The sequence below is a fragment of the Capsaspora owczarzaki genome (genome assembly GCF_000151315.2).
Source record: "Capsaspora owczarzaki ATCC 30864 unplaced genomic scaffold supercont2.9, whole genome shotgun sequence".
NCBI classification, from domain to species: Eukaryota; class Filasterea; order Ministeriida; family Capsasporidae; genus Capsaspora; species Capsaspora owczarzaki.
The window spans coordinates 1,138,606-1,152,797 of NW_011887300.1; the positions used below are offsets into that span (position 1 = coordinate 1,138,606).

The 14,192-nt window shown below is 52.2% G+C and overlaps 5 protein-coding genes across 5 annotated transcripts; 3 read left to right on the forward strand and 2 right to left on the reverse strand.

Moving 5' to 3' along the window:
• The first annotated feature begins 1,379 nt into the window (after positions 1-1,379).
• CAOG_05734 (hypothetical protein) lies at positions 1,380-7,102 on the forward strand. The gene is made up of 6 exons (XM_004346357.2): positions 1,380-1,587; positions 3,036-4,949; positions 5,095-5,283; positions 5,388-5,582; positions 5,698-6,019; positions 6,157-7,102. Exons 1-6 carry the CDS (start codon positions 1,509-1,511, stop codon positions 6,914-6,916), a joined length of 3,459 nt encoding a protein of 1,152 aa, XP_004346407.1. The 5' UTR covers positions 1,380-1,508; the 3' UTR covers positions 6,917-7,102.
• A 187-nt stretch (positions 7,103-7,289) lies between these two features.
• CAOG_05735 (hypothetical protein) lies at positions 7,290-9,494 on the forward strand. The gene is made up of 4 exons (XM_004346358.2): positions 7,290-7,417; positions 7,642-8,866; positions 8,982-9,048; positions 9,135-9,494. Exons 1-4 carry the CDS (start codon positions 7,311-7,313, stop codon positions 9,371-9,373), a joined length of 1,638 nt encoding a protein of 545 aa, XP_004346408.1. The 5' UTR covers positions 7,290-7,310; the 3' UTR covers positions 9,374-9,494.
• Positions 9,495-9,511: 17 nt separating this feature from the next.
• On the forward strand, positions 9,512-10,281 carry CAOG_05736 (hypothetical protein). Its single transcript, XM_004346359.2, has 4 exons — positions 9,512-9,604; positions 9,730-9,871; positions 10,012-10,082; positions 10,166-10,281. The coding sequence occupies exons 1-4, from the start codon at positions 9,566-9,568 to the stop codon at positions 10,256-10,258; spliced, it is 345 nt and encodes a 114-aa protein (XP_004346409.2). The 5' UTR covers positions 9,512-9,565; the 3' UTR covers positions 10,259-10,281.
• On the reverse strand, positions 10,274-12,492 carry CAOG_05737 (L-gulono-gamma-lactone oxidase). Its single transcript, XM_004346360.2, has 8 exons — positions 12,326-12,492; positions 11,859-12,231; positions 11,564-11,749; positions 11,367-11,477; positions 11,050-11,276; positions 10,771-10,935; positions 10,591-10,681; positions 10,274-10,526 (listed from the first exon to the last, which is right to left on the reverse strand). The coding sequence occupies exons 1-8, from the start codon at positions 12,466-12,468 to the stop codon at positions 10,392-10,394; spliced, it is 1,431 nt and encodes a 476-aa protein (XP_004346410.1). The 5' UTR covers positions 12,469-12,492; the 3' UTR covers positions 10,274-10,391.
• A 40-nt stretch (positions 12,493-12,532) lies between these two features.
• On the reverse strand, positions 12,533-14,184 carry CAOG_05738 (ribulose-5-phosphate-3-epimerase). The gene is made up of 6 exons (XM_004346361.2): positions 13,977-14,184; positions 13,755-13,828; positions 13,547-13,578; positions 13,268-13,328; positions 12,967-13,148; positions 12,533-12,859 (listed from the first exon to the last, which is right to left on the reverse strand). The coding sequence occupies exons 1-6, from the start codon at positions 14,105-14,107 to the stop codon at positions 12,647-12,649; spliced, it is 693 nt and encodes a 230-aa protein (XP_004346411.1). The 5' UTR covers positions 14,108-14,184; the 3' UTR covers positions 12,533-12,646.
• Between the last annotated feature and the right edge of the window lie 8 nt (positions 14,185-14,192).

Here is a 14,192-nt window from a genome sequence, read left to right on the forward strand (position 1 = left end):
CGCTTCGTCCGGCCTCAGCAAATTACTCCTCCCACTCGCCGACCCACTCGTTGCCGACTTTCGCGCCAGAAGCTCGCTTCAGACAGCAGAGAGAATGTGGAACAACAACATATGCGCTGTTGGCTTGCTTGGTTGTTGATGCTGCGCGTTGTTGGCTTACTTCTATTGTTATCAAATGGCAGAAAAAAAATCAGAGGAAAAAAAAAAAAAAAACAAAGAAGTGATCGGCCATTTTTGGAACGAATTTGCTGAGCTTTGGCTTTTGATGGACTATGGACGAGGGGAGGGCGGCGTGCATGACAGTGAAAATGGAACCATCACTATGAATCCATTCGCAAGGGAACTTCTGTGCTTGAGGGAAACAGTAGTGCAAAGTTTGGTGGTCGCCAGCATTGGCTCACCGACTCGACTCACGGATGCACTCACTTGCACTCAGTCAAACTCCCCAATCACTCATAATCACCTGTGATGGCCGAGACGGGATGCGAAGGTGGTCGGTCAACATTGCCGATGGATTGAAATCCTCTTGCAAAATCGGTCTGTCTTGCTTTACCTGACTTTGAGTTTGGGGCCGAATGTCTGCATCGTCTTCAGCAATACGCTAGTAAACATGCAGCGTTGATCAGCGGGAAGGCCTAAGCTCTGGAACTGTGACCGCATCGACGCTTTTCGAGCGAAAATGATCAAGCCGGACAACGTGTTGGCTTGAAACAGTGAGCAACTTGGTGAAAGCCTGACAGTGACCCGCTTGCTTGGTAGCGCCTTTGCTATGCTGCGATTGTTAAGAGAGCCCGCCATGGAAGGGCGTTCTGAAAGGTCACTCCATTTTGGTTTCACCTCAGTTTCAGGTTTCGTTTTCGCGTCGCGCAACCACACATCCAAACCTTCTAGCCTCGCTTGACTTGTTTCTCCCGACCCTCTAGGTATGTACCCTCAGATGAATGCCAGCCGCGAGCTGTTCCAATAGCAACCAACCAACACCAAGCGCGTTTTTCTGTGATGGTCGGATTTTGCTCGAGACACAGTGCGCCATGTGCGATTTCGCTTTCAGCACGATCATATGTTTCATTGTCACGATTTTAGGCAGCAGTCCATGCGGCGGGGGGTCCCTCACCTCACGTGTGAAAAGCTGCGCTATTCCAATCCCGTGCACACATCTGAGCGTGGTTGACATCCGCCAACCTCCAAACAACAAAACGAAAACCGAGCGTCTGCAGCCGCGATCGTCGTTCCAATGCACCATAGTGGGGTTTTTTTTCTTGCATCACTCTATGAGATTGTGGATTGGAAGCGAGCGCCATTGACTGAGCTCACTGTGATTGTTGGGGTTTAACGAACGAAGCTTATCGGTTTTCAATCATTCTTCTTTTTTCTTTTTATTTTTTTTTCTTTTTTTTTTGAATTTTCATTTTAATTATCATTTTGGTTCAACTCTTTCTTCTCCTTTGTTTCTTCTTCAACAAACCAAAATCCAACACAATCAGATTCATACGTTTACATCATCATTCATGACGTCGTCATCGTCGCGGCTGCTGTCGCTGGTCGCCGCCGCCGTCGTGCTCGTCCTCTCCACGCAAACGGGTCAAGGTTAGTTCGGACAAGAATTCGCCCTTTTTTTTTTTTTTTTTTTTTTTTTTTTTTGCCGTTCTTTTCCTTCTTCCGCGCTTTTCTCGGCTTTCTTGACCGATCAGCCAACGCACAAAGCGAGTCGAGTGCAGTGATGACGCGAATGTCCGTCGTTTCGCTGCGCTGTCAAAAACCGTGATCACGCGGAGTTTAGATCACCAAAACCCGGCTTTTTTGAATGAAATGAATGGCTGGAAGTTTTGGTCGCGACATGACCCGTCCGTCCATTGAGATTTGTCTGGTCCTGGTCCTGCTTCACCACCAGCATTGAAACATTGGAAACAGAGCTGGGCGTTGAATGGCTGAAGGGCACCCCCTTTGTCGTTTTGGGGAGTTGGGAGACGTCAGGGGAGCTTTTTGTGTGGTAGAGTGAGTGACTGCAGTCACAAGGCGAAAAAAAAAACGGTAGCGAAAAAAAATAATGTGATCAAAGCGTCGTGCAAGGCGACGGGAAGGAGCAAGAGCAAGTAGTGGCTATGGTCAGCAGCTCACTGGGTGGGTAGAGCAGGGAAGCTGGAAGAAGCAGAAGAAGAAGGCGAGCGGGGTGGAATCGCGGTTTGATTGCGGTTTAGAGCGGCGAGCGAGCAAAGAGCGACAGGCACCTTTTTGAGGCGGCTGTTCTCCCACACACGTCGTGAAGCAAGTGCTTGCGAGCTGAGTTTATAGTCAGAGTGAGCATGAAAAGTGAGTTGAGCAGTGTGAGCAAAGCGAGTCGAACTGACGCGACCGTCATCGGTTTCTTCTTTTTTTTTTTTTTTTTTTTTTTTTGGTTTTGTGTGTCTCGTGCTCCCGTCCTTCTCACTTCGCTCTCGCTCACACACTCACTCACTCACACACTCACACACTCTCACACACACACACACTCTCTCCTTCATGGGACTGACTCGCGTTCCCTCGTTCGTTTTGATCCCCTTTTTTCTTCTTCTTCCAATTTGCTACCAATGGACCTGCGAGGAGCAGCTGACCTTTTTTTTTTTTTTTCATTTCATTATTATTATTATTATTTTATTTTGTTTTCAATGGAATTTTGTATGGCGAACAAAGTGCGGGTTTTTTTTTCAAACTTTTATTTTAGGACGACAAAGTGGCTGAAAACAAAAAACAAGGCAAGAGAGAGAGGGAAGCAGGGGAAGCAGGGAGGGGAAAGGGAGGGGGGAAAAGGGGGGAAAACGAGCCAGAAGAAAGGAGCTCAACCCGCTTCTGAGCAAAAATACACAAATGTCAAACTATGGTGTAAAATGGTGTAAAATGGCACAGAGCAACAATAATAGAAGGCTTTTTGATCGGATCGGCCTTCCAACATCTCATCTGGTTTTGTGTTTTTTTTGCTCTCATTGACCTTCTTCTTCTTCTTCTTGAGTGCACTGACTGACTTTTGATCGTTTGCTTTGAAAATGTTTGCCTTGTAGCTGCGCACTTTGATCCAACGACGGCAAGTTCGCGCGTTCTGAGCATTCCTGCGTCTGGATGTGGGAGCAGGACTAGCGGCTATTTTGACACCTGGACTGGCACGAGCTGGACTGGCACGAGCACCAGCAACGCTGTCGGCTGCAACTCGCAAAGTCCCAGCCGGCCTGACTGTATCAATAGCAGCGGCACGTGTGGCGGCGCAGATTTCACCGAGGACAGCAGCAAGGGCGAAATGTTCAAGTGCCCGGATCCTTCAAACAGCGTTGACACTGCCATTCGCGTGGGCAATTCGTTCTCCATTTCCGCAGTGTTCAAATGGTCGCCAAACAACAGCGTGCGCTACGTTACCATTGTGGCCAAAGGCTGTGGAACGGTGGGCACGACCAATACGCTCGACACCCAGTTTTGGGTTGGCGCTGTGAATCGTGCGGGGTGGGGCACGCAGTACCAAATGTGCTTCCATGCTGGCTCCGGCACGTCCGCGGGAACGAACGGTTTCCCCAACCTGATTTGTGGCGGGACGCCGCTCCCTTCCACCTCAACCCCAAGCGTGGTGACGGTGACTGTTGCCGGCCAGATGCTCTCCATCTACTTTAATGGCGCATTGCAAATCGGACCGGTTGCACTCACGTCCGCGAATAACTACGCCTCGGCGTTTCCCATCACTCTTGGCGCGCTCCCCACCTGCGGGACTCAAGCTGCTTGTACCTCTTCGACATCGGGCTGCAACTCGATTTCCGGCCTTTGGTTTGACCGCACTCAGCTCTACGACGTCAACATGCAAAACGTTGCCATGCCACAATCCGACGTGGTCAGCATGGTGTGCTATTACAACGGATTGTACGGCTCTGCGGCTTGCCCCACAAACCAGTGCGGCAACAGCGTCGTCGAGGCGGGTGAAGCGTGCGATCGCGGCGCCAACTGCTTGCCGGATTGCACCTGTCCCGCCGGAATGTATCCTTCTGGCGGTGGTTGTACGCCATGTCCCAGCGGAAGCAAGTGCCCTGGTGGACTGGCAGGCGCCACCCTGTGCGGTAACGGCGAGTACCAAGCCTCGACCGGCCAATCCTCCTGCTCCCAATGTGCTCCAGGCTCCGCTTTCACTGGCTCTGGCCGCACGACACCATGTCCGGCTTGCTCCCCAGGCTCGTACCAAACCGATGGTGGCCGTGCCTCGTGCCAGCCCTGTGCGATGGGCACCGCTTCCACGGACCAGGGCCGCACCACAGAGTGCCCTTCGTGTACTGGTGGCTGGTATCAAGACCAGACCAGTCAAACGACTTGCCTCCAATGCGCCAAAGGCACTGCTTCCAACGACATCCGACGCACAACCCCCTGCACTGGTTGCACTCCCGGACACTACCAGGATGAACTGGGCAAGACGTCGTGCAAGGATTGCGACAGTGGCACGGCGGCCTCCGACTCGAGTCGCACGACTGCCTGCCCGTCGTGCCTTGCTGGTCAGTTCCAGCCGCAAAGCGGACAGCCTTCGTGCTCCAATTGCACCGAGGGCTCTGCCAGCAGCGACACGGGTCGCCAATCGTCGTGTCCCGCGTGTACCTCTGGACATGAGCAGCCCTACTCGGGACAAAGCGCGTGCACAGAGTGCCTTCCGGGATTCTCGTCCCTCAATGGCGGCATTCGCTGTGATCCGTGCGGCGCTGGCTGGTACCAGCCAGCGGGCGGCTCCGTCACTTGTGTCAAATGCGATGCAGGAACGGCCAGCTCCGACCAGACGCGCGCCTCCGCTTGCCCAGAGTGTCCTGTCGACACCTACCAACCACTCGCTGGAAATTCTGGCTGTCTAGCCTGCAAAGACTTTAGCTCCACGGAAGGCTTGACAAGACAAACAAGTTCAGCTGCGTGCAAATGCCTTCCTGGTTATTTCAGCGACATTGGCGGTGCTTGCCAACGTACGTCATTCTCCAGCTCTCTCTCTCTCTCTTGCCATCTTCTGGTCATTTGGATGAGTTTAAATGTCACTCATGAGATGTTTTATTGTTGGATTGTTTGTTTTGCTTTGTTGGCGGGGGTGTGTGTTTGCTTGCGGTTGTGCAGCCTGCCAAGCTGGAAGTCGCTGTGCTGGGCAGCAATCCTTTGTCTGCAACGAGACGAGCGCATCGTATCAGAACCAGGCTGTCCAGTCATCGTGTAAAGTCTGCGACGCGAATGGAACGGTCAGCGCTGACAGGACCACGTGCACTTGTAACGATGGCTATTACTCCCCGGCCGAGGGTCTCTGCGCAGGTAACGTAACGGGAGTGTTCTTTTCATTGGAAGGATGGGCTGGTGCAGTTTTGCTTGCGCAATGTTTGACTCACCCATCTTGGTGAACGCCTCGCTACACACAGAATGCCCTCCTGGCTTCCGATGCAGAAACGGCATCAAGACGTCTTGCTCGGCAGACAACAACGGCACTATCCTCTGGTACCAGGACAAACCCCGTGCGACCGTGTGCAAAGTTTGTTCCAACGGCGAGCCAACCGCAGACAACTCGTTCTGCAACTGCCATCCCGGTTTCTTCGAGCAGACAAGTACTTGTCGAGGTAAGATATTGCACCGATTTTGAAGGGAGACGCAGGCTCAGTCATGATGCATCTTTGCTCATATTGACTCATCATGTTGCCTCTTGCTCATATTGACTTTACTTTTCCATGATAGCTTGTCTTGCCGGATACCAATGTGCCAATGGAACTCTGGTCGCCTGTCTGGACGGTGAATACCAGAACGTTACCATGCAAGTCAGCTGCAAGCTCTGCCCAGCCAATTCAACCTCCACTCTGCCTGCAAGGACGGCATGCATGTGCCAGGCTGGCCGCGACTTTGACCGTTATTCTGGCAACTGCACTACCCCACTGAGAAATGTGGAAAGCAGCTCCAACACGTCGGCTGTTGTTGTGCCCATCGTGGTCGTTCTTGTCTTGCTCCTGGTTGTCGTGCTGATTGTTGCCGTCATTCGTCGCAAACGACAACAAAAGAAACAGTACGTGTGCAAGAGTGCGCGAGTTGCTGTTTTTGTTGTTTCTGATTTGTCCCTGATTTTTTGTTTGTTTGTTTGTTCGTTTGTTCGTGTGCTCATTATGGTTTTCATCGCTCTCTGCTTGTTCCTTACTTGCTCAGAGTTACTTCCTCCTTTGAGAACAACCAAGAAATTGGCGCTGTGGGCAACAACATCAACATTGGACTGAACGAGCTGCATCGTTCGGCCTACTCGAGCACGGACGCTCTTTACGCAACCGCAACCCTTCCTCGCAAGCAGAAGCCTGTGGAGGAATATGCCGCGCCCGGCTCGTACAGCGCACCCTCCGACTCGTACCTTGCTGCTGGTAGCATTCGCAAACCCAAAGCCACGCCACCAAGCGAGTACTTTGCCCCGGAAGATGCCAGCTCTTCGTTCTACAGTGCCCCTTCGACTGACAAAGGCTACTCTGAACCCGTTTCGGCGGAAGGCGATTCTGCCGTGTACGCTGTTGCCCCCGTGTCGACGTCTCGCACCGTCGTTGCCCCACTTGGCGACGTGTACGCCATGCCTTCCCGCCAACCCAGCCAACACGGCAAACACTCGGCGCCATCGTCCGTGCCGTCCACGATTGGACCGAAGGGCGACGTGTATGCTGTTTCCTCCACTTCGGCAACGCTTTCACCCAAGCCTGATCGGAAGTCTGTCAAGTCGAGCGAGATTGGTGATGCCATGTACGCAGAAACGGGCATTCGGCCAAACCCGTCAGCTGCCGTGCCCACCACGACAGCTCCTTCCGGCGACACGTATGCCGTCAGCACCATGGACAACCGTCCCCAGGCCAACCGTCTCGGCAAGCCGACCATTCCACAGCTTGATCGGACGAGCAAGCCAACCTTTTCCGCCGACTCTAATATCTGATACCATTGATTTTTGTTTTCGTTTTTTTTGTAGTTATGCATTATACCACTTGTTTTTTCTCTTGTATGTCCCTGTCCGAGCTTCGAGCTTGATCAGTGATTGATTCTTTTTGCTGCACCGACCTTGATGTTCTCTCCCTTTCCCCCTACCCCTCCCCAATGTATAGTACAATCAGTTTCATCACAATCGTCTTTTGTTTCATGGTAACAACGCTTCAACCATTCATTCAATCCATCAATCAGCCAAACTTGATCACAACTTGGACATTGGCTGATGTTTTTCTTTTTCTCCTTTTCTCAGTCATTGTTTGATGACCCTTGTTTTTATTTCTCTATTTTCTCAGACCTTTCTCAGTCTCTCAGTCTCTCAGTCTCTTTTTTTGTTTCCGTTTGCAATGCAATCCCAGTCAAACTTGCCCGTGTGGCGCATCCTCACTTCGCCCGTCCGCCCGGCGACCGTTGCGCTCGTCCACGGCGCTGCCATCCGCATCTTTGATCTCGAGTGAGTTTGACTTCACTTGATCGATCTATCCATATGCTGCTGCTGCGACAAGGCGAGACTGAGCGTTCGAGATCTCGCTGTTGGACGTCCTTTCAACTCTCCCAACCCCCATCCCATCACCCCGCGCGTCTCGTGACATCGATAGAGGCGGGGGACCTCTCTACTGTATCTGTGTATCGTTTGGAGGACTGACGGAGGCTTCGTTTGCATTGGAACTGGCACAGGACAAAGACACATGTAACGCCGCTCGATCTGACAGTGACCCTCCCGCGCGACCACCCAGAGCACCAGCTGCTGCAGGAGGTGCTGGCCACGGCGACCAAGTCCAAGAGCCCGACGGCGGCGGCGGCAGTCCTGGCGGAGGCGACCAGCGAGACCTTCCGCATTGCCACGGCCACGTTCGCGCCGGATGGCCGCCACATTGTCGCGGTGACGGACGCCAAGCAGGTCGTGGTCATTGGCCAGACCGATGCCAACGCTGGGCCGACCGCGTCGTGGGCGCTGCTCAGCATCCGCCGCGTGTCCAAGCGCTGCAACGCCGTCGTCGTCGATCCAGTCACCCTGAACGTGCTTGTTGGCGATCGCTTTGGAGATGTTAACATGCTGCCGCTGCTGGGCAAGTCGTCCGAGCCGGTGGAGTCGATGCAGCAGATGGTCGACGCCGTCCGCGCCGAGCGCAAGCTCTTTGTTGAGAAGCACCTGGCTCTTCAACAGCAACAGCAACAGCAACAGTCACAACAGTCACAACAACTGCAGCAACAACAGCAGCAGCAGCAACAACCAAAGCGCGACAAGAGCGAAAAGAAACAGCAGGCTGGCGACGATGATGCCGATGAAGATCGCGCACATAACGACGGCACCGTCCTGATGGGCCATCTGTCCATGATTCTCGATCTCCAACTCAACCAAAAGAGCAACCGGCTGTTCACCGCAGACAAGGACGAAAAGGTGCGCGTGAGCCACTTCCCTAACGCGTACAACATTGAGTCGTTCTGCCTCGGACACACGCGCTCTGTTTCGGCGATTGCACTGCTGCCGTCGCCCTCGAGCGGTGCTGCCGAGCTTCTTGTCAGCGGCTCGCTTGACGGCACAGTCCGGCTGTGGAACCCCGAGCAAGCCCGGTGCCTGCAAATCCTCCCGCTGGCTGATCCCGTCATGTCTTCGTCAATGGACACGAGCGCTACCAGCACGACCGCCGTGAGCGAACCCACTTTCCGCGTTGCGCACTTTGCTCGCAATGTCGCTGCAGGCCATATTGCCGTCTCGGCCATGCATTTGCCAGTCGTGCACATTATTGCACTCCAACCGGACGCGACGCTGCAGCACGTTCAAACGATTCAGACTGTCGCCAACGTTGCGCATCTCGCTTTCGACACACTCGGGCGCCTTTGGATTTCGCAAGAGTCGACCGAGCAACCTACAACTGTCTACGTCTCCGATGGTGGCTCGGTAACAGATAATCCTGAAGGCTGAAGTGTTGGGGGGAGGAATTGGCGGTTTTTTGGCTTATTTGTTTGGGGGGGGGGTTGTTTGATTCCTTGTTTCTTTGCCACTTCTCTTGCAGTACATTTCGATCGGCGAGGAAGGTCAAGTTTGGTTGGCGGAGGTCAACAAGAATGCGCTGTTCACTTGTAAGATCCGAATGTGCGGCTTCAACTTTTGCATTGCAGCACTTTGACTCAACTCTTTCCCCCCGTGTGCTTTTCTCGGCGAGTAGCTTCGACCCATCGTGTGGACGTGCTTGACGAGCTCGGCCGACAATTCCTTCACGATACCCGTGGCATGGATAGCTACCAAGCCAACAAGCAGCGCCGCGAGCAAGAGCGTCAGGAACGCCAAGATGCTCACAAGCAACGAGTGGCTGAACTTAGCGCACGCAACCTCGCCGACCCGCGTCCACCAGCCGGCGATGCCACCAGTCACAGCGACAAGCGCGCTCGGTTGGACGATGCATGAGGTTTTTTGAGTGCTGTGCATTTTCGTGATTGAAACCGGAACCAAGCAATCGCTGTTTTTCTTCTTTTTTTTCCGTTAAGAATTCGCACAGTACATGTTATCCAAACACGAATTTGCTCAGTTTCAGTCTTTGTCTATTTCTAAATTTGTTCAGTCTCAGTCGCTTTTGTCCCTCTTTTGGTTCCTGTCAAAATGTGCCGCAACTGCCTCAAAGAAGACACTCCAGCCCGGGTAATCCAAACCAACCCATATATACTACTATTACGACTCATAATATTCATCGCGTATTGTCAGAGTATAGCTTGTACTAACATGCGATCGTATCGTTCCCTTCCTTTTGGTTTCTATGGAACTAGGGCACGACGTGCTTGGACACTGGCGCGTATCTCGTCAACTTCAAGGGCTGCGCGCAATGCCAGTCGTTCGAGTTCCCGCGCGAGCAGGATCGCAAAGTGGACGAGGACGACGAGACGGGCGAAGAGACAGTCACATTCACGCGTAAGTTCACAAAACGGGTCAAGCAAAACATATGAACAGCTTGACTCAGTCAGTGAACCGAGTATCAGGTTAAACGGGTTTTTAGGCGTTTAGTTTGACTCAAACACTCACGCAAGCCAACGCGATTCTTGTCGAGTTAGATGTCTGCAAACAATGCAATCACGTCATTGCAGAGCACAATTACACGTTTGAAATCGAAGACGGATATCAGGTTTGTTTGTAGGATTGAGTGGAAAAACAGCTCGAAGGTTGCATGTTCTCACTCTCGCATCAACGTGTTATATGTGCCATTAGGAATACACAATGGAGTGCCAGCTCTGCGGTACGGCAGATGACACTGCAAGTGTCTTGCCGGACGATCCTCGCAAGGCGCAGACATTGTTCTAATAAAAAATGAAAAAGTTGGTATCCATCGTCGCCCCCGGTATATTCTACAATGGCAGTAGGGCGACAACAGGACAAAATCACGCTTTGGAAACAAAGGTAAGATGGAGACAGAGAGAGAGAGAGAGAGAGAAAATCACCGCAGGCCAAACACGCGACGAAGATTGTCGTTCAAAAAGATCCCGCTTGAATCCAGCTGAGCCCGAAGTTGAGCCATGGCGTCAAAACAAGGGTAGAGTTGACGAAATTGCTCGGCCTCAAGTTTATGTGCCTGCAAAGCATTGATCAGCCAAACGACGACACACAACAATACAAATCAGACAAACCGAACTCACCTTGGCCCAATGCGGTCGACCAGCAAAGTCGCGCATGATTCTCTCGTATTCTGACCAGTAGGGCTCTGTTTGGACTGGCTTCCCGTACGGGCTGCAGGAGGGATTTGACAGAACGACATATGAGCAGCGAAGAGGTGAATAAAACAAAAACCTTTGGCGAAAACAACAAGACAGCCATACCGATACATGATAATGCCAATAAAGCATGAGTCCCGCCCATAGCATGGGCTGAGCGGAATGGCATCTCGTCGGACGAATCGTACTTCGATAGGAAAGTGTGCGTGAATGTCAGGATTGTCGTGGATGGCGCTGCGAATCCGTCTCAGAGCAGCAGGTGCATCCACCCTACGCGACGGCAAGGCAACAATGACAGTACTGCAGATTCAGCTACCCTTGCAACAAAATTTCAACCAAAATTCAAAAAGACAAAAAATCTGAAAAAAACAAACAAAAACTTACCAGTCGATGGCCCATTCAGAGACGTACTGTTGGAAGAGCACATCAAAGTTGAATATCCTGTAGCTGTCGTCAACACGAGACGTAGCATTTGACAAGAGAAGGCGGACAAACAGCCGATTGCAGAGGGGCACCAACCACGCTGGTCGAAAAGTGCTCAGCCAATACGCGAATTGAACAAGGTGATGGCTCCAAAGCGAGCTTATGGCAGACGGTGGCTTTGTCTTTTGCTGCAAAAGGCAACATCACAACGATTTGGTCAGCAGCGGAATCAAGTGGATGGCAACACAAAAACAAAAGGGAAAAACGTGCGGCCCTACCAACGTGCGTGCTCTGTCCGCTTCAATGATAACTGCGTGGTCTGTGTAGGGATACCACAGGATCTTGGTATGCTCGGACGACGTGATGAGCTCCGGTAATCGCTCCAGCGCCTGGATGTTGGAACGAGAACATGTCAGAACCAACATCAACAGCAACAACAACAACATACTGTGTTCCAACACAACAAGAGCCAAACCTCAGTCAGCGTTGTTGGGGTTGAGCGCTCCCACAACAAGAATGCACGCTCGCATTGCAACTTGACGCGTGTGATGATTCCGAACGCGCCGAGTCCGCATTGAGCAGCTGCAAACAATTCCGCGTTTTCGCTCCGAGAGCAGGTCAGCAATCGTCCATCGGCCACCACGATATCCAGCTCGAGAATCTATCCGACGCACACACAGGCGGTTCGATCAGTTGAAGCCAGTCTTGGAGGCCAAACGCCAAGTTTTCCGATAAAACAATTCACCCCTCCCGTTCAATTCGATGGTTACCATCGTGGACAGTATTCCAAAGTTTGCACCAGAGCCATGCGTGCCGCTTGAAATGACGCCGGCAATGGTGACGTCTGAGACTGCGCCCAGATTGGAGATGGCCAGGTCGTGCTTGGCGAGGTGCAGGTGGAGGTCGGCCAAGACGACGCCCGCCTCGACAGTGACGGTCGCACAATCTACATCCGTGTGGATGACAGAGCGCATCTTGGCGAGCGAGACGAGCGTGTCTGACGTGCACGCCAAGTCCGACGGCGAGTGCGCGCGGCCGACCACCTTCACATGCGCCTGGGCAGCGCGGGCGGCGCGGACGATGGACTGGACGTGCTCGGGCGACTCCGGGAAGAGGATGCGCTGCGGGGTGCACGAGAATGTCCTGAGGATGAGGATGAAGACAAGGAGGACGAGGGTGAGGTTTTTGATGACAGGGCTGTCAAAATCTGAGAACGAATCATCATAACAATTCACACCTCGCCCAGTTGTTCATTAGAACAGCGTTGGTGAGGCGATCGATGGCCAGCGTGTCAAAGACGCTTGGAGGAAGGAATCTGGTGCGCAACCGAGGCGGAAGCACGGAAAACCATGGCGGAAGCAGCGCTGAGAGCGGCTCCATTTGCTCAGAATGAAAGAAAAGACTGACTTGAACCGAGGAAATTCAGGCAAACATGCTGTACACATGAGCCATTGACTGAAACGGTCAATTGAAGATCGCAGTCAAAGTACAGAATAGATTCATCAATAACACCATCTTGTACTGTATTGCAACAAACAAAGACCAATCAAACACATCGTCATGCGGTTGGCTCCTTGCCGTTGCCATAGCGCTCGACGCTCTCTCGCAATTGCCGAATGACAGCAGCTGGATCGGCAGCATTGTAGACAGAGCTGCCAGCAACAATCATGTTCGCTCCGGCCTTTGCGCAAGCATCAATGGTTGCACCGACGCCGACACCGCCGTCCACCTCAATGTCCATCTCGGGGAACTTGGTGCGGAGGTGCTCGACCTAGACAGTTTCAGGAAAGCAAGCGATGAATTGTACAAACAAAGTGAGCGATTCAGTCCACAAAATGAACAAAAAAAAAAAACAAATGGCAAACTCCACCGTCGTACCTTGGGCATCATGTGAGCCATGAACTTTTGGCCACCAAAGCCGGGCTCGACAGTCATGACGAGCACCATGTCGACGTGCGGGACGAGGTACTCGACGCTCTCGGCAGGGGTGTTGGGCTTGATGGCAACACCGACCTTCATGTTCTTGGCACGGATTTGACGGATGAGAGCCATAGGGTCGGCTACGAAAGACAACAACAGCCAAAGAAAAAAGCATGGGACGAGAATGTCAAGTAAACGTGAGACTGATCAACAATCATCACCAAAGGCGCTTTTCATCCAACGGCCAAGCAAAACCAACCTGTCGACTCGAGGTGGAAGGTGAATTGATCACCACCAGCATCAGCCATATCGTCGACCCACTGTGTGAACCAGCATTTCAATCACAAACAGAACAAGCAAACAGAACAAAAACACGGAGAAAACGATGGGTTACTGAAGACTGGCTGAAAATCAGCTCAAAGCAAAAGTCGACTTCACAACAGAGCTCAGAGAACAGAGTCATAAGCGATGAGTCAAGTCACCAACGACTTTGGCTGAAATTTGGCGGCCTCAGACCATGATTCCAGATTTGGGTTACCTGTTCCGGCTTTGAGACCATCATGTGGAGATCTGCGATGAAGATGATGACAAACACACAGAATGATGAATTGAATGAAAAAATTTCCAATGGAACAACAAGCAAAGGACAGCTGCGTTGTGGTCGAAACACAAAAGAGGAGAGAGAGGAAAATGTGGCCACACAAAACGGCTCAGATTGAAAGGCAATAGTCGTAATGCAGTCGTACCAAAGAAGGCCTTGGAGTGCTTGCGGAGGCACTTGATGACTGGCGCGCCCATCGTGATGTTTGGCACAAAGTGACTGAGGCAAAAGGGAGAGAGAGAGAAAAAGAGAGAGAGAGAGAGAGATTGGATTTTGGGGAACTGTGGGTGAGATTTGGTTTTCAGCGACCGCCGACCACGAGGAGCACAGATTCAACGCATGGCAGCTTGGGCTTCGGCTGTTTTACCCGTCCATGACATCAAGGTGGACATAGTCAGCGCCAGCATCAACCACGCGCTGGGTCTCGGAGGCGAGGCAGGACATGTCCGACGCGAGCACGGAAGGACCAATGCGGCAGTTGCACTTGTGGAAGACCATTGCTGCTTTCAAAATGTGTATTGCAAGTTGAAAAAGGATGACTGATGGTGGTGGTTCATGTGCCAGGTCAGAACAAGTGTGTAAA